The sequence below is a fragment of the Anser cygnoides genome, chromosome 7 (genome assembly GCF_040182565.1).
Source record: "Anser cygnoides isolate HZ-2024a breed goose chromosome 7, Taihu_goose_T2T_genome, whole genome shotgun sequence".
Classification (NCBI taxonomy): Eukaryota; Metazoa; Chordata; class Aves; order Anseriformes; family Anatidae; genus Anser; species Anser cygnoides.
Window position 1 is genome coordinate 7,704,650 of NC_089879.1, and position 24,152 is coordinate 7,728,801.

Consider the following 24,152-nt stretch of genomic DNA (forward strand, 5'->3'; position numbering starts at 1 on the left):
ACTTAACTGTGCTGTTTCATAAACAACAGTACAGCATCCTCATTCCCTTCACATAATTTTCTTCCATTGTTCCTTGTGTAAGCAAAGGTCGCAGATGGCAGAGGAATCTGCAGTGTGCAACATGTGTAATGTGACTGAGGCTGTTCTAAAACACATTTATATTAATTTTGGAGTTAATTTGTTTTGTCCTAGGGCTGGGGCTGCAAAGTTACTCTCTCCCTAGGCAGTTTTTGTCCTTTGTTGTACTCACCTTCATAAAGTTCTGTGTAGTGTCATCTCTGAGTCTCTGTGGTTGTCCTACCCGCAGAGAACACGGGAGCATTCCCAACCCTTCCTGCCTCTGACAGTCTTGACACATCTGAAGACTATTCTCATGCTTGCCCTGTATCTAGTTCTCTAATTAAACCTTTCAATCATGTTGTGTAGGCATATGATCTTTTTTTTTTTTTTTTTTTTTAACAGTTCCATTGGCAACTTTGAGGATTAGACAGTGGATGCTGGTTTCTTGCAGATAAACATCTCATTGCTGGAAAGACATTTGGAAACGTAAGCCGCAGTCGATGTGTGCACACACAGAGGACTCCTGTTGTGCACATCCTATTAAGAAACAGAAAGCCCTGGCAAAGTGTCAACAAACAACGAAATGTGATGTGAGTAGTTGAGGCATGTTGTATTCTTGACTTTTGCAAACGCTGATTAAAGGCCTTCTTGTGTGCAATCTGAGGGGTGCACATTTAAGCCTTAGGAACTCCTTGCAGTAGTTAAGGTTATATTAGTTGGGTGTGTTTTTGATAGAGTGTTCTTATGTGGTAAACCACAAGTCATGGTTGTGAAACATACTGTGAGTTTTGCACTCATTTTGCTTTTAGAATTGGCATCATTAAAGCATTTTCTTCCAAATCCTATACTGCAGAACTTCCAATAGTCTACTTGTGCTTTACTGAAGCGTGTTGAGCTTTTCAGGTATGTGAAAAATGCTGTGATGAAAAACTTCAGGGAGGGTGAGAAATCTCTAACTTCCTGAATGACTTGCTGAGGAAGTTTAGGCAGGATGCATTGAGCTTTAGCAGTTTAAAATGTGGTTTTAAACTGCAATAAAGTAGCCTTTTTTGTACTGCAGAAAGCCTGTTTCATTTGGTAGTCACCCTCACTTTTGAGTAGATGTCAGCACTTCAAGCCCACCTTATGTACTCCCTGTCATTAAATTTTTCTTCTCCTGTGGCTGTTATGGGACATACTGTGCTTCAGAAAACCAGGATGTAAATGAAGAGTGTTGGAAGACAGTGCTTTAGACTCAGTCACTTAATTGCTATTTTACTCAGAATTGCTGGGTGTGGAAGAATCACAAGCTGTCTTGGTAGATTCTCATTGCTCCATCACCTAAATCAATATGACTGATATGATGCCAACAATGTATGGTAAGCACTATATAGCACTATTTTCAGCTCTGCTTAAATGATGGAGAAAGCAGAATTGCTGTAAACAACAAAACTGCTGACTATAGTGCAAATGCTGTAATAGAGCTGTTTCACCTCTCTTGTTCTACTCCCTCGCAAAGGTGAGACGAAACATTTTCCACATTGTTTCCGTGCCCACAAGCCCTTACATGAACAAAGAAGACCACAGGGTTGTTATGAAAATCAAAATGTGCCCCAAACCCTAGTGTGCAAATGTCCTTTGATGGAGTTCTGGCTGGGAGTGATAGAACAGCTGGACCTGTTTCGGACAACAAAGCAAAACAAAAACAATTGGAGAAATTCTCCAGATGTCTTGAACACTTCTGGGGGCTTTTGGTGTGTTGTGTTAATCTTCCCAGAGCTCTATTAGCATATTCACTTGTATTTAAATGATTAATTTTCTCTTTATATGCCAACTCTTAATTTTTTGTTCTTTCAAAATTATTGAAATCTATGACAAGAGGTAGGTGATACGAGGAAACGTTTGGTTTCTGGTTAGTTAATCAATTCCATAATATCTCATTCTTTACAATTGCTTTATTTAATAGCACCAATTTCTGCTTTCAGGTCTTGACTTCCCTGTTAAGCATTTAAGTTTCAGATTTTTTTTTTTAATCTTTTAACCTTTATCCCTTTGAATTTTTTTTTCTCAGCCTATAATTTGTTATACAGTCTCCTGTCAGAGGAGGAGGTAGACTAGGTGATTTTTACCGTATTGCAAATTATAATTATTATCGTTATTTGCATTAGTAATGGATTCATTCTTATCACTGAAAACAATTCCATTATCTGATCAGACAGTTATCTTCACACTGTCCGTGATCATATATTTTCATTAGGCACCTCTTTCTCTGTGGGTCAAAAGGAGAATTATTCTTTAGTGCAGTCACTTTTCTCTTCACTCTCAACATTTTCCTTGGTTAAAAAGAAGTTGTTAAACCTCTACAAATGTCCTTTGCAACAAAAATATGCCCTTTTCTGTTGCTGTGTCCCTTCAGACACAGCAAGGAAGGGCACATCTGTGCTATAAACTGCCCTTCAGTGTCCTTTTTGTCAGAGACGCAGGGAGGGGATTTGCAATTCAGGTTCAGTGGGAGGAACAGAGAGGATGATCTTCATGACCCAGCAAAGACATTTTGACTCCATTTTGAATTAAATGAAGGTGTGAGGATTTGTAACCTCTGTTCTGAGATGGAGAAGCATCTTTTCCCAAACCCTCCTTCTCTGTCTTGTGTGAGAGGTGCAGGGTTCGGACTTCAGTTATCGCAGTGAGGTTGCAGAGGAAGCAAACCCACCCTCCTCTCTGATGCCCCATAGGCAGGGGGTATAAATGGTCAGATAGCACCAGTTTCCAAGCTGCCAGCAAAAGAGAGATGAGTAAAGTTGGAGGGAGGTGTGAGGTAAGGCTATGGGTCCTCCTGAGGAACTGAGAGCAGCCTTGGTTGAAAGTGGTGGAGAACTCCCTTCACGCTTCCTCCTGTTAATTTTTTATTCCCTCATCAAATGAGAGATGAGCATTGTCTGACTGAGGAATTAAGGACATCAAGAAAAAGGTCATCAGTATAAGACAAGAGTCTGGGTTTCTTTTTAAGCAGCCACTTTGGGAGTTTTTGTAGCCTGACTGAGACTGTGGTCAGCAAGCTCATTGCTCGGTGCTCAGGGAAGGAAGGCACGGGCTTCTGCCCACCCTCTTGGACAAGACATGTACATGCTCCTAGTGTGCTTAGCATACCACGTAACTGAGGTGATGATTTTATTCCTTCTTCCCAAAGAACTCCGAAAGCTGTGTCTGAGCAGGGCTGCACCAGTGCTCCTGTGAGACCGGGCTGTCTTCAGAAGCGGTGGCTGCTTCCACCTGCTGCCTCCGCCGAGCAAGGAGTGCTGGTGCTCTCACGCGAGGCTTGCTTTCCAAAGGGTATAAACAGTCAGCACTCCCGTGTAAATCAAAACTCCGTTCACGCTCTCAAATTGCATACCCTGAACCGAGGGACCTGAGCCACTAATTGTTCATTGTTGTTGTTTTTAATGAGATCATGTGAGACTGTGTTTATCTAAAATTACATTGTGAAAGAAGGCATTGCTTTGCAGGTTTGGATCCCCTGTTTTTTCCCTTCACCTCCATAATTGGTTTGATGTGGAGCAATTATCCACTTAATGCAATTAAAGGTAAGATTTTTCATACGATATGTACCACAACAGTAATTACATAGGCCATAGCACAAAGGGGGACTTGAATACAACTTTTGTCTTTGGGTCTCACATAATAAATGTCTTTAGTATGCTAGCAAGTGTAGTAGCCACTCAGTTGTTGCTGTGCAATTGAATACAACATTTAGACTATTCTAAAGGCTACTTTACAAATTGTTTCTGTTTGTATACAGGCACAATTTAGAAGCAAGTGGCATTTAGGCCATTATTAGTATTTTTTAATTTAGGGCTGTGGGAGCATCACATCAGCCTTCTTCCTCTGCCCCCCACTGATGCCTTCTGTTTTGGCCAATTAAAAATGCTGATATATTTTTCCCCTTTCATTGTCTTCAAACTTGAGAGTGTTTTCAGATGAAAAAAATGGATATCAGAACTTATTGTCTTTTGCCCCCCCCGAAATATATACATATATATATATTCTTCAAGGCAATATCTATTTTGTCAAATAAACTGTTTTCAGTTTAAAAAAAACTGAGATTTTTAACAAGTATAGTCTTGTTTTATGACAATTAAATACAACCATACAGAGTATATATTTCTGAAGCATGAGGGTGTAGCAAAACAGCCTGTGATTTACACTCAAATTAAGAACAAAATAGCCTTCAGGCATAACATCATAAAATTCCTATTTGCAGCCTCTAAGGACACATGCCAGAAAGGTATAAAAATAAATATGTGTACATAAGCACTGTCTGCTGTGGCTAGGTGAAGAAAGCTTTAATATGACAAACTAGATTAAAAAAACCTCGGGAGGTCCAGAAAGAAGAATTCATCAATGCTAAATTAAAATACACTCAAGTATTTCTTGAAAGATAGAACCTCATTATTCTACTGATTTATAGAGCGAAGTAATGACTATAGGCAGCATTGTCTAAAGACAACAATGAGTGCTGCTCTATCTCAGTAATAATTAGAGTCACATGAAATCTTCATTTTTTTATTGTTATTAGATGATTTATAAAGTATGAGAGAAATACATTACACATTCTGAAATATAATGAAAATACATGGCCCAAGTTGACTCCCATATTTAAAATTCTGATTGCAATGCTGCCCACCAACAAAATAATAGTAATTTCTAGCAGGAATTATAAAACCTAAACTACAGTACAAAGCATTGTTCACCAAATTACTCATTCCATAACCACAATTATAGCCCATTTGTTTTCTTATGCTGATAACAAAAGATACATTTTAAGATCTGTGCTGTGCTACTCTTCCTTTAATAAATAAAGTGAGCTTTTCAAAAGCTGCAAAATGATGCAGATAAAAATCAAAACATTTCTACTTTTAAAGATTCAATCAAAGACTTGCCATGAATGGTGTGATATTAAAGTTTAAAAAAATAATCAATTTAGCATGTATTTTTGAACACGATTTGTCACAAATAGCATTCCCAATAGATAAGAATGATTATATGGTAAAGAGCGTAATTTATATATCTCAAGCACTATGCTTTTGTCACCGACATCGTTAAGGAATTTGACACGTTTGCAGGAGAACAATATATGTCAACTGAAATATATACCAATTAGCCATAAATGGGACACTGAAATGAATGATGCATGTGCATGCTATACTTACAAGTAATAACATGTGGTTTAAAGTCGCTTGCGTTTTCAAACAAGAATTCTTTTTATGTTGTCATTTAAAAAATCTAATATTTGAAAAGGTCAGGAATAAATAGCACCATTAGCATTAAAAGCTAGCTAAAGGGAAAGTAATTTGTTGTTCATTTAACATTGCATTTTATGTAATAGCTTTGTAAAGTGTTCGGGAGGGGGGAGAGATTTTACTTTGCTAAAACAAGATGACGGCAGCTCCAGTTCATTATTAAAAGGAGATTTTTTATTATGCTATTGTCAACTTTAACGTCTTGATTCTGTTAGGTGTTTGTTAAAATTACATGGGCTGCTGAAGTGGCTATGGCAAAGGATAATGCAGAGAATATCATGACTGTCAAAACAATTGTGTAGGCAAGAATCTGCTTATACTACGATAAAGGAACAAAAGACAAAGGAGAAACTCTTTTGCAGTGTTAGGAAGTTAATAACCCTGTTGAGGATTCCTCGGCAGGAGGTACTGAGATCAGGAAGCCAAATTCTAGAAGAGACAAATAGCCATGGCTAAAGGAAGCAGGGGACATGGAAACCTGGCATGGGGTGCTGGCTCTGGTGTCTGTGGCTATGTGAGCTCTGGGCAAACCCCGTAACAGTTCGCCTCCCTGGAGCGGCGATGTGTGCTCCTTCCTCCTTGGACTGCGTGAGTGATGTGTGAAAGTGTGCAGAGCCCAGTGGCTAGATCCTGTCTCCTGAAGATGCATGAAGATGCAGAGATCTGAGAAAGGCTTTGTAGGAGCAACTGAAAACTGGACTTACCAAAGCCCTGGCACAAGGCAAGCTATTCATATCTTTGAAATGGTTAGGCCTTACACCCTTATTCTGTAAGGCTGACCACAGATGGGAAAAACTGGAGGCAAATAAGTGTTAGCCTGTACCCCTTATGGAAGGCATAGGCTGGGAAGAAAACATACAAAGCGAAAGCAAACTTCTCAGCTGTGCACTTGCTGCTGCCATGAGGAGCTGCAGGGGTGGGGTAGCAACGTAATGAGTGGAAAGCACAAGTAGCATCATCAGGGTGAAAAACATCTGCTTACCTCTCTAGAGAGAGAATTTGGACAACAAATTGTCTTAACACACCACACATCTATGACAGCATTGCAAGGGATGTCTCCTTTACTAATTCATACATTTATTCCCTACTATCCTCTCTAGAGCAAGGTTTCAGAGACTTATGAAACAATGATTCTCCAGGTCAAAATTTGATTTGTGCTGTTCTCCTGGGGCAGCACAACTGGGTATTGCCTTTTAATCTGGGTATGTAGCACAGGTGTAATTTACAATGTTTTTAAACATAAAATCAAGCCTGCAAATTTCCAACTAAAACTGAAGTTGATGGCAGATATTCTTTTCAGTTGGGTAAAATCAAGGAACGGTTTGTTTCTGACACAAGGAACTGGTTTCAGCTCTGAGAATGCCAATAAATTGCCAGTCTTCAGTGCTGACTCTTCTTATTCTCCCCTTTACAGCCTCCCCTTTTCAACCTCCACCACCGAAAGGGGAATTCAAAGCCTTGCAAGGGGGCTGATGTTCTCTCAGGACTAGACCTTTTTTGGGGGAAAGATCATGCAGAAAGGCAGAAGGAGCAGAGGGCCCCAGCCTGGGGAACATCAGGAGAAACCCCTTAAGAGAAAGGGTCCCAAGGAGTGGTGGGTCTCCAGGCCTCAGCAGTTCTGTGTTTTCTTCCACTGAGGATGGGGTTCCTCTGAGAGCAGAGGAGAAACAGTGTGTTTCTCCAGCAGCAGGATGAGGGAGCTGAGATAGGATTGCTTCGGGACAAAAATTAATTTGTGAGTTAACTACACTTTTGCTGATAACATTTATCGAAAAGACAAGAAAGAAGTGGCTCCCTCATTGCATTGTCCGTTCTGTAACTTGACTACTGATCATCTGGCAGTTTTGCTCAAGACTGTGAGTCAGCAGATGGAATTTCAGAATAATTTGATGATTGTTCTGATTATAAGCATTTTAGTGAAATTTCAGTAACATTTGAAATTTGATATGCAAATTTCTCAAATTAATTCTATCTGGATCCTGTGGTTTAAGCTTAGTTTAGCATCAGTTCAGCAAGTTCTTCATCACGTTCACTATTGCATTTCTCACTGGTAATTAAAAACTTCTGTATCCTTTTGTAAACTGCTCACCCTCCTGTCTCTGTTCACATTTTTATCTCTTGCCAATTCTAAGTTTAGGTAAGAACAGTTTGGGTAAGAACATCAGCTTCATTAACCCTCTCATCTCTTTCTTCTCACAAGCATGTCTGCTTTCTCATGGCACTGTCCAGAAGCCATGTGCCAGATTCTGTTACCTGCCCCCTTTCTTCCCCTTGTCTGAAATTATTTTGAAACACACTGAAATCAGAGGATTTTTTTTTCCCAGTGGGCATTGGCTCATTCACTTCTAAAGATGCTGTAAAAATTTTGTATTTTGCAGGTTGTCCATAGGGAGAGATCCACAGACTCAAAAACAAACAACAACAAACCCACAACAAACCAACCAAACAAACAAACAAAAAACACACAAAACCAACCACACAAAACCCACATGACCACCCAGAAATAACAAAATGTGCATCTGCAGCCTCCCCATCCCTTACACATTAAAATTCCTTAATTATTATTATTTATTTTTATTTATTTTTAGCATGCTAGGGCAAGGAAGGTTTCTTCTTGCATGTCTGCATCTAAAAGGTGCAATTCATTACTTGGTATGTAAAGCTTCCATCATAACTGCAGTGACTGAAGACTCCAGTCTTTCATGCATGACTAGCTTTTATTGAGAGCAAGGCTTTGGGCATCCATAGGTGGTGTTAGCAAGCAGTAAGAGTTTGCAGAACTTCCTCCCTCACGGTCTCAGAACCACAGAAACGGAATCTGAAGGAAACAAAAATATGTGAATGTCTTGAGCTGTCAAGATTTACTGAGATTATACAAGAGGATTTGTTTTAATATGTCAACCCGATTCGTCGTTTGACACACTGTGTTGAGTTTACGTGGCAAGGTTTTGGTAGCAGGAGGCTGCAGGGTTGGCCTCTGTGAGAAGAATCCAGAAGCTGCCCCATGTTAGGTAAGGAGCAGTTTCAGCCAGCTCCAAAGGGACCCGCCACTAGCCAGAGCCAAGCCAGTGGGTGACACTAGTTGGGTCACTGGGAGAGCAGATTGAAGAAAGGAGAAACAACTGCTGTGCAACAGCAGCTGGGAGAGTGAGAAGCAGCCCTGGGGCCCCCCAGGTCAGTGCAGCAGGAAGGCAGGAGGTGCTCCAGGCACGCAGCAGCAGTTCCCCTGCCTGTGGAGAGGCCCCTGGGGGAGCAGGCTGTCCCCCTGCAGCCCACGGGTCCCACACGGAGCAGATCTCCACGCTGCAGCCCGTGGAGGAGCCCCCGGTGGAGCAGGTGGATGTGGCCTGGAGGAGGCTGCGGCCCATGGAGAGCCCCCGCAGGAGCAGGCCCCGGGCCGGAGCTGCTGCCCGTGGGGGACCCGTGCTGGAGCAGTTTGCTCCTGGGGGATGGACCCCGTGGTACGGAGCCATGTGGGAGCAGTTCTTGAAGAGCTGCTGCCTGTGGGACTGACCACAGCCCCATTCCCTGTTCCCCTGAGCCGCTCGGGGGGGAAGAAGTGCTCTACCTTGTTAGTAATAGGTAATAAATTATATTAATCCTGTCCTTATCTCAACCCTTGAGCCCTTTCTGTCGTATTTTCTCCCCCTTTCCCTTTGAGGAGGGGGAGTCAGAGAGTGGCTGTGGTGGCCTTCAGCTGCCCAGCTGGGTAAAACCACCACACGCACCCATGCTACCTGAAAAGCTTTCTTTTTTTTTTTCCCAGTTTGTGTGCTACCATCACTAGATAGATGATCTCAACTCCGTGTGCAAGGGTATGAGTCCATAGAAGAGCATGTGCTCACTGAATACGCTTTGTCAGCATATGGTTTGATGAACAGGAACTACAACTGGACTACCTCTGCTGAGAGGTAATGCTTTGGGGCTGTAATAATTTTCCTTTGCTTGAAACTGTTTCCATCTGCAATGTTGTCTTTTAAGTGATTACATTTTAACCAGGAACTTGTATATGGGCCTAAAGCATATACTGTACCCCCTCTTCTAGACATCCAGTCATAGGCTGGATCAAATAACATAAATGATCAAGCAAATGAGGGGTTGTGTTCTAAAAAGTCCAATCAGATGGTTAAAATAGGATCAGTAAAACATACTTCTTTAATCTGAGCATCCACACTGTACTCCACAAAGTCTACAGAAATCAGTTTTAGCCTATATCAATAGACTTTATATTTAGCCATTTAAGTACAGTTTCCAAGTATTAGTCTCTGGAATGGTAGGCCTATTATTGCCACTCTGTCTTGTCAAATGTGATCTCAGGGACCATCAATATCAATGGAAATCTTCTGCTGATTCCCACTGGCAGTGAATCAGGCATCCTAATGCAAGCTCAGACACAGATAACCATTTCTTGCAGACAGCAAGTAGGAACTTGGCAAGAATGATGCTGATAATCCAAGCCAGTGCTAATCTTTCTCACCCAAAGAGTTAAGCAGGAAATTTTCCCTTCTGAAGCCTGGAAATATTTAAATTTTTTCTTTGAAGTTATTTAAGCTAGAGAGTTGAAGTAGTAGTGAATGAAATTATGTATGAACAGTATCTTGAAAGGGAGGAAATTAAAAGTGTTGTTTAGAGTCTATTTCTTTTAATGCTTTAAACACCTTTTCTTGTGGAAACATTTTTGCCCCACATATACTTTTGTCACTTACCCTTCAAAGTAACTTTCAGGATTTTTACAATGGGTATACTTACTCTTCTCCACTTTCTCCAGATTGTACTGTGATAGTGGCGGCTCCTAGTTTAGGGAAAGTCGGATTTGCCACGTTGTTGTTCCAAAGAAATTTAACCTTTGTAACTGTTCTGATATTAACTTCTGCATCAATGAAGGCTGTATAAGTGTTGTCTGGTTGGAGGGTTCCCCTGTGGAAAAAATAATAAAAAAAAAAAGTTTTATGGATGCAAGTCAGGGTGGCATTTTAGTATTAATTACTAGTCCCATCAACTGATTGTGGTGGCAAGTCAATCGAAAGTTAGTAGTATGTCAGTATAATGGAAAATTAGTAATATGTCAGTCCATTTTCCAATATAATGCATCCAAATCACTGTTTGTCAGAAGAAACAAAGGCAGATAGGCTTGATATGGCACAGTCATAACTCACTGTGAAGACTCAGTTAGAGGACAATCCCTATGGAGTAGGCAGAGCTGCTCCCTGTTGCTTATGTAGGCAGGGTTTATACCATGTTTTGCACATTAAAAAAATAATCTTATTTAATGTTAATTGATTTATTTGATACAGAAGCTGGATTTGTTTGGGATGGCCAGAAGGATTATTCACCAGCTGCTCTGACTGGCTCTCTACCAGAGATCCTCAAACTTACAGCAGTGTGACTAAGTAAAATGTGCATCTGCTCTTGGGTCACCATAGTTCATAATCTGGCTCCTAATTTCATGTTGCATCAAGAGAGCGAGCTCTAACTGGCAGCAGTTTGAGACTGCACCAAATTCTAATGTTTTAAATTTCTAAGATTTTAAAATTCTGCATTCTAAACTTTTCCCCTCTAAAGTAAATCCAGAGTGAGTGAATTGTCTCTGCATTTGCATCAAGAAGCTGTACCTGGAAGTAGAATTTGCTCTGCAAAATTGGACTAACTTAAACAGAAATATTATTAGACATATGAATTATGCATTCTAGAAGAGAAGTTTCTTTTCTATTGAATATTGAACTCACTTGAGAATCTGATGCTGCCTTGTGTTCCCATCATTCCCATACAGGGCAATATTTGCATATCCTGTTACTTTCCTGTTTCCAGAGAGTGTCACGGTTACTTTGTACCTCCAAACTACACAGAAGAAATACAGTGAGTTAGATCATACCCAGAGAGAAACAATTTCCAAAATATCATTTTTTTTTCTTTTTCTTTTCTGTGTAATGTAGTTGAAAGCAAAAGTAAAATAAAATAAAAAATTATCACTGCCTTGCACTTTTAGCTTAAGGCTACATCCCAGGCTGCCTGGACTGGGCAAAGTTAATACAATGCTGTCATGCAGGACTGTTGGTGCTCACCATTTTTCATTGGGTTATAACCGTGCAACACAAACAAAACACCAGTGAGTCAGATCTGTTGTTATGTCTTAATGAGATCAACAGGAGAAATGGGTAGACATTTGTATGGCTTTCTGAAAGCAACCAACTGACAAACCTAGCTCATAATATGACAAACACATCATAGACCTGAGCATTTTGACCCCAAATGTTTTTACATACAGTGAAGCTGGAAAGAAGGAAGTACTGGGAAAAAACACTGATCCATACCAAGTATAAGCAGTATAAAAGGAGTGTAAAAAAATATCCAATGTGATTATTTCTATGAGTAGGAAATTTCCTTTAGCATGCAATTAGACAAAGCACTTCTTCTCCCTCCGATTCTTGCTTGCAAACATGAAGGGAGAACTGTCTTATGAAAGCTGACATTTAGGATAGCTTATAACTTAGGTTGTAAAGGAAGTTATCTAATCCATCAATTTCTCAAAGCAAGATCAGCTTTGGTCAGGTTGCTCATTGCCAAGTTGAGTTTTGACTATCTCCAGAGTTGGAGATTCCACAGCTTCTCCAGGCCTCTCTTTCTGCCCTTAACCACTGCCATGCTGACAGACACTTTCATAACATTTAGTAAGAATTCCCCTTGCTATGACTCCTGTGCTTTGCCTATCATCCCTTCTCCATGCACCTTGCAGTGTAGCCCACTGAACATCTCAGTGACTTCCAGTTGGCTATATAGCCCAACGTCCTTCTTGTGCTGGAGGGCACAAAGCTGGGCATTAGTATTGGAGCATAAGAGGAAAAGGCACAATGACCGAAGAGCCATTTGTACTGCTATGAGGTCTATTCATCTGTTTAAATTAACTGTAAAATGGGGGGGGGAAAAAGTATGTTTACAAGGAGTAGGGAGTAGGTAGCAACTGAAGCAATCAAAACTCACGAGCAAAATCCTTGACTTCTCCAGTATTCAGGTAAAGTTTCACAAAACTGCTATCTTTATATCTGGCTTTGAATTTATCTGCAAAGTGACCCATATTTGGGCATCCTTCTTTTGGGCATGGGAAACAGTTTTCCTAGTGAAAATAAATATATCTGTTAATAAAATTATCCAGACAGACAAGAAAAAAAAAAAAAAACTATTATTAACTGGTCATGAATCACAGCAACGAGTTTTAAGTAACTCTTTCTGTAACTACAGAAAGATCATATAAGCTAGCCAGAGTTCTGCAAGACTGATTTTTCAGGGCTCCATGTTTTTTCTCATGCCATCTTGCTCTCTGAAGCTGCATAAGTGACGTCCTTGAGTAGTCTTGAACTGGAGCAGGGAGAAGGAGAGAGATTTCTTTCCCAGCAATTTGTGAGAAAGAGTGATGTCTCCTCATACCTTCAGGTTGGGTCAAGAAAGTCTTTTGCATTGAAAACAAAGCTCATTTTTGTCTTGAAAGCAGCTTTTTACCCTGGTGACAGAAGCATGTAGTTGCCTTCTCCCAGAGTGATCTGTATCACCTGCTCAGAACGTATAAAGGTCAATTTTATACCTTTTATACTTGTCCCTTGTTCCGTTCCCTTCTGTCTGTGCTGCTTGTGGGATATGATGAGCCTGTTGCCTCCCTGCTACAATTAGGCTGTAGTTCATTATCTCCCAGTCTGAGACAGGGAAGGGTTTCCTGCCCTTGGTCCATAAAGCATTGTCCTCTGTCCTTGAGGCTATCTTAGTTCACCAAAGTACTTTGACCATGGACTAACCCCATCAGACCTTTACAAATTATTTTACTTCTTATTGTTCTGAAAAGATGTTTAAGCTACATTTGAAAGCTCATCTGCTACACTATGGGATTCTCCTTGCTGCTGTGATTGCTGGGACAGGCTCTCCTCCTTGCCTGTTCCCATTTGACACTGCAGGGTAGGCCTGGGGCCTGGAGCCCCACCAGCTCCAGTAGCACCTTAGGGCTGTCACAGCAGCGAAGTACCAGGGATATCACTGTTTTGCTGTTACCTTTTCCTACTTTGACCCATTCATGAGCTATAACACTGTAAGATGTCTGTCACTTCTCTTACATGGGCACCCATTTGGGTGCAAGCTAGCAAAAATAAATTGAATTTCAAATTTCAGATGTATTGATAAGAGTCACTACTTTTGAAATGGCCCATCCCGAGGCTCTGAAAAATACTCACTGTTTGAAAAGCATCGTATGAAGTACAAGAATAACCCAGAAATCCATCAGGGTAGATAATACTGTCCGAGTAATACTTGTAACTCCGCAAATGGTTACAAGCCACAAAGTCCCGAGTTCCTGTGAAAAAACGCTCTCGGGTTAGTTCTTATTTTTGGTAAACAAACAGGAAAAGATACCAACACAGCACTTGCCGTGACACCAGAATTTATTATTCTCACTCAAAAGCCTCCCCACTACTCTTGGAGTGGTGAACATGAGGTTTGAACCTTGCTTTTGCAATGAATTGATGCTCTGAGGAATGTCATTGAGTCAACAGGTGTAAAATATGAACTTGAAATGCTTTGTGGAGACTGACTGTGCAGGCCAGCCCACCCCTAATCCTCCCCTCCAAAACGCTTTGTCAAGTAATCTGACCGAGTTTCACAATAGAAAGGAGAGCTGCACCAACCAGTCTTTTATAGGCAATAGCTGCATTACCATAACAAAAGAAAACTGAATGCCAAGTATTCGGTTTGAACTGGGCAATGCTGATTTATTCCAGCTGAGGACTTCAAAACAAAATTATTGTTATTCGGAAAGTGTTTAAGGGAGGAAGACTCTTAAAATTAAAATAATGAATATATTATTTTCCTTTATATTTCATTTATTTTCCTGTCTTTAGATTAAAAAGAAGATGATATACAACACTGTTATTTCTTTGTGCTTTAATTCCCCATTATTGATAATAAGTTTACTTGGGAGTGAGGGGGAGTAGTGCTTCCAGCTGCATTGATTAAAACCTAGATAAAAAGGCTGGTTATCACATAGAAATTAATGGATTCCCAGACTATAAGGTGCTTGCAGTAGTGTGAGAAAGAGCTCAAATTGTATACTGAAGTCTTTAGAGGAGAAAACTTTTTTTTTTTTTAAATGTTCTGTTATGTGCAATGTAATATTATATGGATGTTTAAAAAATAATTAGAGCATTTATTGAAACTATGCAAAACAACAAAGAAAAAATTATTGAGCAGCCTCTTGCCAATCTTTTTTTAGCTGACTAAAAAATAGACAAATTATATTGCTTCAATGCAATCCAGATTTGTGATGGGTAGCTTTAAAAAGAAAGAAAATAAAATTAAATGTGTTGCTTATGTCAGAAGACTTGCAGCTGAAGATCCCATAGCAGAAGTAGATGTATTGTTGCCCTATTCCACCAAAGTTAAATGTGTCATTATAAACCCTTCAGAGATTTTGGCACAGCTTAAGTAATATTTGTTTGTGCTATTAGCTACTTTAGAGAAGGTTTCCAGACCAAGGCCTTTGTTCTGTTTCTTTTCTGATCCATATATGGGAATAATTACTGGAAAGTGTTTGGTTTGAGCATGCTAGCAGTTTCACTGCACTCTGTAGCTGCCATTGCTGGTGGGCCCACTAAAGGTAACACAAAACACCTGAATGAAGAATAGCTCAGTCATTACATTTTGAGGTTGACCTTCCTCTAAATTTGTAGTGTAATCAACCTACTTACCTTCCCAGATGCCATCAAGATCTACAATCTGTGAAACAGGATTCTTCCCACATCCTGGCATTTCCTCTCCTCCATTTGGATAAAAATCAAGATGTCCTATTGCTGGGCCTATTCCAAAACCTGAAGCGTTTAAAGCAGGGGTAAGTACGTTTTAAATTCATGTCATCTCATATCTATAGCTGTTGGCTTGAGGTTTATCTGTGGTATTTGAGAATATGAAGTCTCAGTGACCAGAACTGTGTTTTTTTTTTTTTTTAAATTGTCTAAGAACCACCCAGCATACTTGAGTCTTGGTGAATAATTAGGACACTCAAGTGCCATACAGCAAAAATAATTAGGTACCAATACAGTAAAGCTGAACACTCACCTAAGTAGGGGATAGTGGGAGCTGAATCTGTGTGTATAACATCAACAAACTCTGCATCAGATTTATCCAGTCTGACTTCAATTGGAGTGTCCTGAAAATAAGGTTGAGCAGGATCCAGTCCTGAAAGAAAAAGGTTAGTGTCATGTGCAGTTGAAGACAACTAAATGTGTCATTTTATGTAACAGTATGATTGTTTATAATTAATGTCTCATATATCGCCGTCTGTGCCTCCTTACATCTAAGTAGCATACACGTTAATAAAGCGATGATACGTGCGCTCTGACCGAATGGCTTAGTGTTGAATTCTAGGTAGGAGAGAAGGTTACTTGTGAGAAATCTGTTGAATTTTGGTGACTTATTTCAATGATGGATCCCATCACCTGGAGGTTGGTTATTATTTTGAGGGAATTTAGTGTTGCTCAAATCAAGGTTGCTGTGTCCACATCCCATAGTGCCCATCTGTGTGGTTTCTTGAGTACCTCGTCTGAGCATACTCAGACAGGAATTGATACTGAAAGCATTACTGCCATGTGCTTGGAATCACTGAAATCAATGTGCCTACTTCTGGCTCTAGTCAGGTTTTGAAAAGGCATCTAGTTTTGAAGTTATGATCTTTGCTTTTGATCCTAGCAGAAATACTACTCAATTTGCCTCTCAAATTGCTGCCGCAATTCTGGGAGCCTGTGTACTCCCACAGATTACAAAATATTATGGTTTTATACTTGCATCTCTTGCTTTCCTTAGGTAGCAGCTTTTGATTTTGCTTTTAGACTGAACTTTGTAGACTACTAGTCTAAGATTCACGAAGCCTGAAATCCCTAAGGGAGTGTAACAACAGAAAAGGTCTGGGTTAATAACTTTTTAATACAATCCTGTGGAAAAAGGAAATCTTTATATGACACTTGGCAAGGCAAGTGGGTAGTTACCTAGGGCTGTGACTCACCAGAGATTTAACGTATATTTTCTAGAGAGGAGGGAAGAATTGGCAAGTTAGTTGGAAAATGCAGTGAATGAGATGTTCTTTCAGTGACAAGAAACAGGAAGGCTCTGTGGAACGTGAGTGTACAGGCATTAATGATGCTGAGCCGCCTTTAGACAGAGAGAGAGCCTCTGCCACAAGACGAGGCAGGTGGAGGAACTGGTAGAAAATGTGCTGCTACGTACTGAAAAGAGACTAAACCAGAGGGCTGCTGGAAGGTAGAAATCCAGTGAATTATATATAGCAACATCTACTGTCACCCAAACAACAGCATTCAGGGCGTCCTTAGACAGACAGACAGCTGATACAAGTTGAAATTTCCAGAGTGGCATTTTTAATAAGAAATTCAACATCTAAAGGCCTATCTGTAGAGGAAGTCATTAGATATAGAAGCACACACAAAATAACTCAACATGAGGGTCTGATCCTGAAAACATTTCAGAGCTCAAGTTACAAAAGCCCCACATGAAGGTCATACAGAGCAGATGCCAGCAACTAGTTAGCCCACCTCTGCAAGCAAATCTACATAACTTTTGAATTCAGTAGTGGAAAATATGCCTTGATGACCAAAAGTCAGCTCATGCAAGTGATTCTGTGAAATTATATAGCTAAATAAGCAGATGAATGCTGAAAGAAGAAGGGAATTCAAGTGAAATCTACAGTTTCTTAGTAAGTTCCATTAAATCTGGGCAGATGATATGTTCCCATGTAACTCAACTTTTGCTCCTGAGACAAGAGATTTAGTGTATCAAGTTACATAAGAAATTAAACTTTAGAAAGCTTGCTGGAAATAAATGAAAAAGAACAAAAACCCCACCAAACAAAACAACAACAGCAAAAAAAAAAAAACCCACAAAACAACAACAAAAACAGAGTAAAACCCAGAACTTCATTACTGTAAACGTGTTCTACAGGTGAAAGGTTTATATAGTCATAGATCACGGTGATTGTGGGTGATATTGAGAAGGTCAGCCTACTACTTCTGAAACATCAGATTTGGACCATTATGTTTTGGAAAATTGTATTTGTTACCAAAACTGCAGTACAAAATAATTGTCCTCACTGCTGTGCTGCTTCTAGTATGCTATGGAATGACCTGCAAGCAATGGCTGTAATGTTGTGTATCAGATGTGCTTCTACATAAAAGGTGAGATAAATGAAAGGTGAAAAAGGCAGGAGAAAAGCTGCCAGGACAAGGAAGTAGGGATTATTCTCCTGGTCTAAGTCTTTAAGGCCAGGCTGGATGGGGCTTTGAGCAACCTGATTTAGTGGGAGGTGTCCCTGGGGTTGGAATTAGATGGTCTTTAAGTTCCCTTCCAACCCAAACCATTCTGTGATTCTATGATTGCAGTAGTGTTGGAGAAACTATTTCAAAAATACAAAACAAAAAACAACGGCAAAAAAACAACCTCAGCAGCTGAAGTTGGCTCTGCGCGTACATTCATCATTGTGAGCTCGTTTCCAGCAGTGACAGTAGAATGCTGTTGTGTTACAGCATGGCTCCAGCGCTGCTGCAGACTGGAGCTGGACTGGAGCGAGCTTTGGGCACACTGCAGTGACGCTGCTGGGCTGAGGCACCAGACAGCAAGCTCTGCAGAGATGCATTGATGTGCATCAGGAAGTCAACTGATGTTATTGCAGGGGGCGTTCTGGCTCTGTTAGCTGCAGGGAGCTTTCCCATTGCTGTGTTAAATATACGCACACAAGATAATCGTCATGCTGACTGCCCCCCAGGCATGCCAGGGTGCAGCTCCAGCCTGTGCTGTGAGACAAGATAAATTATATATTGCCCAAATTACTCTTGACTAAACTATGTCCTCCAGTCAGATATGACTGAAGGAAAAAATGAACAGCAGTGTTCCGTTAAGCAGTGGTATCTCTAGTATGAGCTGTGACTTTGATCCCTGCCTTACCAGTTATTCTTCCAACACCTGGCCTCCTCCTGCCAGCCTCCCCTGCCACGTGTGCTCCCAGGCTGTGGCCAATTATATGAACTTGGGCTGGAGAGTATCCATATTGCTCCTGAGAAAACACTAATTAGAAATAATACCTTACTACTTCCATTTTCTATCAACAACAGGAAAAAGTAAAGAGGGGTTGAAAGCCAGCTCTTAATTTGACTACAGATTCAGGGCCTAATCTGCAAGGGTATTCAGCATATCCTATAGGCTCTCAACATTTTTTGCCAATTTAGGTTCTTATATCCAAAAACATATTTTTTTTCCAAAGCTCCTTATTCAGCTGCTGCCCTCATTTGGATGCTCTTACAACTCTAGACAGCTCCGCCGCTGAGTCTTGAGAGACTCAACACCCTCTTTACATCCTAGACCACTGAAGACTCACAGAAAGCTTATCTGGCTTGCAGGGTTCAACCAGGGTTAGTTACATCTGGCAGGTCAGGCACCGTGTGTAGCTGGAAGATGATGCAAGAGAAGAGATGCCTTCAGCCTTTTAGACAGTAATTCAGCGGCTGGAATGCAGATGTGGAGGGTGAGTGCTGGGTTTGGGCCCTGCAGGCCCCGGCATACTGTCTTGTCAAGTAATTCAGAGTTCTCTTAAGGGGAATTCATGTTGAAAGCACTTAGACAAAAAGAAGGCTTCAAACCAAGCATCGCTTCCCACATGAAGTTGACTGAGAAAGGGGGCATGTGGCACCTCCTGGAGATGTAGGCACTGCGTGTTGGCTTTCCCTGGAGGCAGCTGGGAAGGTCCCAGGCACTTCTGGTCACCTGAGAGCAGTTGCTCTCCAGTCGCTGTTTGTTTTTCAGTCATTCTTAAGAGCTATTTTATACATTTTTGTCCCCATGAAAAGGCAGTTTACTGTGTCCATTATTTCTGCATATTTAAAATCTATGCAGCTCTTTACATCTGTTAATGCCTATGGGACAACTATTCAGCTGTAGCATGGGGATGTCTTGAAGATCTTGATATCTGTAATTTTACTAACCTTGCTGTTATCACATAGTTCTCTGTCTAAAACATAAATCTGTTTCCAGCAGAACTTCTAAAATAATCACTGAGTAGAAGAAAATGCTTTTACTGATGACATTCACATTCATGAAAGTTCCTGAATCACTTTTTTTTTCCCCAAATCAGCATTATAACTGTATCCATGTAAATGTGAAATTCTTACCGTAAGCACATTTATAAAATAAGCTATTTCAGCTCCTACAACACGGACGTTGTTCGATGCCTGGGTGTACTGACATTTTGAGCCTTTGCTCCAGTCTACACAGATGCAGTTCACATCTTCCACTGTAAGCATCCTCTGTTTTGTAAAACAAAAGCAAAAACCACACAGTTCAACAGTATATACAACCTGTACTGGATTCACAATGCTTATCACAGCCAAACTAATAAATGCTGCATGAATTTGTTTGAGAACATTCCAAGAACCAAAACCTTAGTGTATATCTGTGGCCATGTCTGGACACAGTATTGTTTGAGCCCAAAATGGGGTGGTCTGTTGCAGTAATGGCCACTCCATCATTTCAAATACCCACAGCAGTATTTTGTGCAGAGGGCAAAACAGTACAAGTCCTGACACTTAATTTCAATCAGACTTTGTATATAACACTAAAGTGCTCTACACGTGCACTTAATTTATTTAAAAGTACTTCTTTAATTTGAATTCAGTTAGAATTTTGCGTTACTAAAATCAGTGTTTTCCTGATACAGATTCATAAAAGTGTGCATTCTAATAAGAGGTTGCATAAGTCGCTGCTGTCACTGAATATTCATTTGGGCTTTATTTTGGAAGGTGCTTATATGGGCAGATGCTTCATTGTCTGCCATAGAATCTGAAGCTTTGCTTTTCTCCTCTGAGCTGGATTGTTTTGTTAAGTGTAGTTTGCTTTAGTAGTTTTAGTATATTTACTCTCCTTTGCACTACATTCAGGCATACAGAAGCATACAAATCAAGATACAACTAGCAAAGAACAGAAAAAAGCAACAGCAGTCTGTGACTATATTAGAAACGGTAAAACGTAAATGTGCAGATAACTAATAGCTCTATTGAGAAGGATAGATAACAGATACACATAGTAGGGTTGATATATTCACAGTCCCTCTTGATCTACTCTTTACTAAACAAGATTCATTGAGATTGACTTCTATTATTTTTTTTAAATCAATTGGAGTATTGTGATAAAAGCATAGACCACCAGAGTAGGGAAAGAATTTAAAAAGTTATCTCATGTCTCAAAGTCCTAATGAAAATTATCCAAAACGATTTGAGGGACCAGTTGGAGCTTTTAAAATGTGAGCTGTCCTCTTGATTGTGAGGTTCTAGAAAAAAAAAAAAATCTCCAAGAGTGTAAAATGAGAGACTGAGAGCTACAGAAGATCAAACTGCTTCTGATACTTTGAACAAATTATTAACTAATAAATCCAACAGTCATTCCCAGATGTTCACAAAGTATTAATCAACGTAGATATGTTTCATCTAGAAAACCTGTCAAATATAATTTTTTTTGAGCTGGTAACAAAGAAAAACAGGTAATGCAGATGCAGTAAGTGTGAGATACTTTGATTTTAGTGGACTTTAACTTTATTCCTCATAGTGTTCTCTTATGTAAAATAAGAATATATATAATTTCCACAAAACTGGAGTGGTGTGAATACCTAGTTGAAAAACCTTATCCAAATAGTGTCATATGCCATCAACTGGTATTTTGCTCTGTGTGCTCTAAGACTAGTAGCTTTCACTAGCAGCTGCAGTCAAAAGCAATGTTTAGAGGTTTTGAGAAGACCACAAGCTGGAATTGCAACTGTGTTAGCCCTATGTTAATGGGGTTAAGAAATAACTTGAGAAAGTGGAGAATCAGTGTAAAAATCAATAGAGTACAAAGAGTGCTTTGTACTTCATTCGGTGTTCATAGCAAGCCCTAGATTGAGGGCTTGGTTCACAATGATTCCCTTGAGGTCCCTTCTGGCTGCACACTTCTACAGCCCTACTGCTCCTGTTAGTGGCCAGTCCATGTCCCCAACGCCCAAGTGGCAGTCCATGCCTTTGTGATGGACTTTCCACACCTACTAACCTTCTCTCTTGTCTAGGGAAATATGAAGCAATAGTTACAAGTCTGTTCTGGGGTTGTTTCTGGAATCTCCTTCTTTCCTAAGAAACATCTTTCTCCAGGGTTTGTCTTGGTTTTAACCAAGAAAAAAGACGCTTACTGAGCCAAATCCCACTGTCACTCACTTCAGTAAACTGAAGGATTTCATGCATTTTACCTAATGTTTTTCCTTAAGGTGCAGAGCTGCAAGTCTAAGTTGCTAACAATTTGAAAAAATATGGCCTTTTTTTTAACCCTTCTTATTGCTACAAGTAGTACTAAAGAAAATAATTAGAAATAGAGAAAGCAGACAATATATAGGAATGTATTATTAAATGCAAACTAAGAAACTTCCCAGGGACAGGATTTCCCTGCAGTACATACCTTGCACAGGTCTGACAGCCAGCTTTCTTCCCCGTTATCTATAAATCCATGTACAATAAATCTTGTCATCCTGCTTGTACTAAAATTAGAGCGCCCAATTGTTGCGGCTTCAACTGCAGAGATCACCTGTTGTAGATATTACATAAATAAGGTTCTAAATCTCTTTTCTGTAAAAAAAACAATTATCAAAATTGTGAAGAGCTAAACTGTGTTCCTCTGTATAGGTGTTTAAAAGTTTTGTTAAGCTCATCTGCAAGTGTTCACATGACTATGGCTTAAGGTCTGTATCTCCCCTCAGAGCAAGCTCTGACACACATCTCAGAGCAGCTAAAACTTTATTTTAAGTACGTTTTCATCTTATCTGTGGAGAAAAAAAATAAATCACCCAACATTAAAAAAATATATTGTTTTGCAGTAGTTCTCAGTGGGCATATAGAAAAAGTGCACTGCTTTGTGAGGGCTGGTAGGGCTATTTTGCTGTAGGAAAAAAAAAATATGAAAATTTTGCCCAGAGAGCTTGCCAAGCAGCTGGAAGAGTTTCCCTCTTGAGGGGGGGGGAAAAAAAAAAAGGCTATTTCTAACACTTTTCAGGAACACTGTTAGTTGAACTCCGTGTTTATTTACTCCTTTATTCATGTCATTTACGAACACTTAAAGCACAGTGGTTCTTACTTGAAAGTTATTAGGATTTCCTCTTGTGTACAGGAGGAACTGGACGTTTATCTTTTCTGGATCCCAGGGTAACTTATGGATTGGTCTTTCCAGAGTCCCAGACCATGGTATATCATCTGTGAAACATCCCAGCCTTTCATAGCAAACTTCTTTTCCTGTAACATGTAGATCAGATCATGAATTTGTGAATGAGTACAGAAGAGCAGACTAATCATAACATATAACCTCTTTTCTCTAGAGGTCTCTTGGTCTGTTGAAAATCCTACAGTTTACATAAAGCAAAGACCAGCACTTGTCCTGTCTTAGCTCTCAAAGGCTATGGTTTATCCCAAGAAAAGAAGTCACCCTATTGCTCATATAAAAAGTATTCCGTGGGGTTCTCCTGGGGGCATCCTATACCATATCTTGGGTATCTTTCCTCAACTGCATTTTGCCTAGTGCAAAGACAGCTGATGAGTTTCTCCTAATACCAAACCAAGCTAATGCAAATAATCAGCAGTAACTGGAGACTGTGCTGAGCAGCTAACTATGTGAGAAATCAGAAATAAGACGGTGACTTCTGCCGAATATAAAGCTGTGCACCCATTGAACTGCTTTGCTTTTTTCCCCACTGACATCACTAAAGAAGAGTACAACAAATCATTTCTTAACAATGTAGCTTGGTAAAGAAAGGAAAGCTTTCCTTTGAGATAGAAGACACCAGCACTTCTTTCATGCTCCTAGGGTGGGTTTTCCAGAGTGGAGAAAAGAAAAGACAACACACACAGACACGTGCTCAATTCACCATCCTTGTATAGGAAAGTGGACTGTGTAATCTCAATCAGTAAGCGTGGAATCACCACAGTGCAGAATGAAATCTCACAAAACCCAGCATCATAGAAAGACTCTATAAACAATAACTCCATATGCTTACCTTCAGCTGTGCTGAGCAGGAGTAACGCGAATATCCCAATTCCAAGCATCTAGAACAGGAGAAAAAGAAGCAGCTAGGATTTGCTAACTGGCTTGATTAGCAAGCCTATCTAGCTTACTGGTGCTGATTTTTCTCATGGTGAAAATGGCCCTGGTTTGTCTTCCCTGCAACCTGTACCTCTGACTGCCACATATGTGAGTGAGCTTTGCCTGGCTCCAGCTGAGATCACAGCGCTGCAAAATCTACTAAAAATCTGCTTTAAAAAAATAAACTAATAAAGTCTACTAAAAAAAAAAAAATCTACTGCAAGATCTACTAAAGGCATAACTGAAGTTCAGAGTGATTTTTGTTCTGGTAGGGTTACTCTGCTAATAGGTTGTATACCAGCTACTTTAGAAGCAGCATAAGAACACCCATATGTGCTACTATTCCCCTCCATACTGTCGTGTATTAGGAAGCCATTTACCTGACAAGGTAAAAGCAACCCGCCCTGCCCCAGACCCGAACTACTTACGGTGCAGCCTTGAAACTCCATGCACTGAGTGAACTTTGCATGCACTTTATAGTTTGCCTTATCCTTGGAAATGTTCCTGGAAAGATAGGGAAAATTTGTTTATTTCAGATTATAGTTTATAGCTAAGCTATAAAATGGCTTTAATAGTTGGCTTCTCTGTGAAGTCCAAAACTGATGGACATTGATCTCTTCAGTTGGTGTGCTGGAG

The 24,152-nt window shown here is 40.1% G+C and overlaps 2 protein-coding genes across 2 annotated transcripts in view; one reads left to right on the forward strand and one right to left on the reverse strand.

Annotated features, from left to right (window-relative positions):
• Positions 1-7,998: 7,998 nt before the first annotated feature.
• Positions 7,999-23,781, reverse strand: LOC106045208 (inactive pancreatic lipase-related protein 1-like). The gene is made up of 12 exons (XM_013195588.3): positions 23,431-23,781; positions 22,518-22,672; positions 21,846-21,971; positions 19,541-19,675; positions 18,321-18,429; positions 15,429-15,548; positions 15,062-15,181; positions 13,553-13,671; positions 12,318-12,450; positions 11,066-11,177; positions 10,089-10,256; positions 7,999-8,157 (listed from the first exon to the last, which is right to left on the reverse strand). The coding sequence occupies exons 1-12, from the start codon at positions 23,477-23,479 to the stop codon at positions 8,094-8,096; spliced, it is 1,410 nt and encodes a 469-aa protein (XP_013051042.1). The 5' UTR covers positions 23,480-23,781; the 3' UTR covers positions 7,999-8,093.
• GFRA1 (GDNF family receptor alpha 1) overlaps positions 15,070-24,152 on the forward strand; it is a 274,556-nt gene continuing 265,473 nt past the window's right edge. The window contains exon 1 of the mRNA XM_067000421.1: positions 15,070-15,201. The gene's annotated coding sequence lies outside the window, so the exon portion shown is untranslated. The remainder of the gene's footprint in view (positions 15,202-24,152) is intronic.

Coding starts and splice junctions, on each gene's coding strand:
- LOC106045208 (XM_013195588.3), bottom strand. CDS start 23,479: ATGCTTGGAATTGGGATATTCGCGTTACTCCTGCTCAGCACAGCTGAA. Junction 19,676..21,845: donor GGCTGTCAGACCTGTGCAAG/GTATGTACTGCA, acceptor TTTACAAAACAG/AGGATGCTTACAGTGGAAGA. Junction 12,451..13,552: donor CATACGATGCTTTTCAAACA/GTGAGTATTTTT, acceptor TATTTTCACTAG/GAAAACTGTTTCCCATGCCC.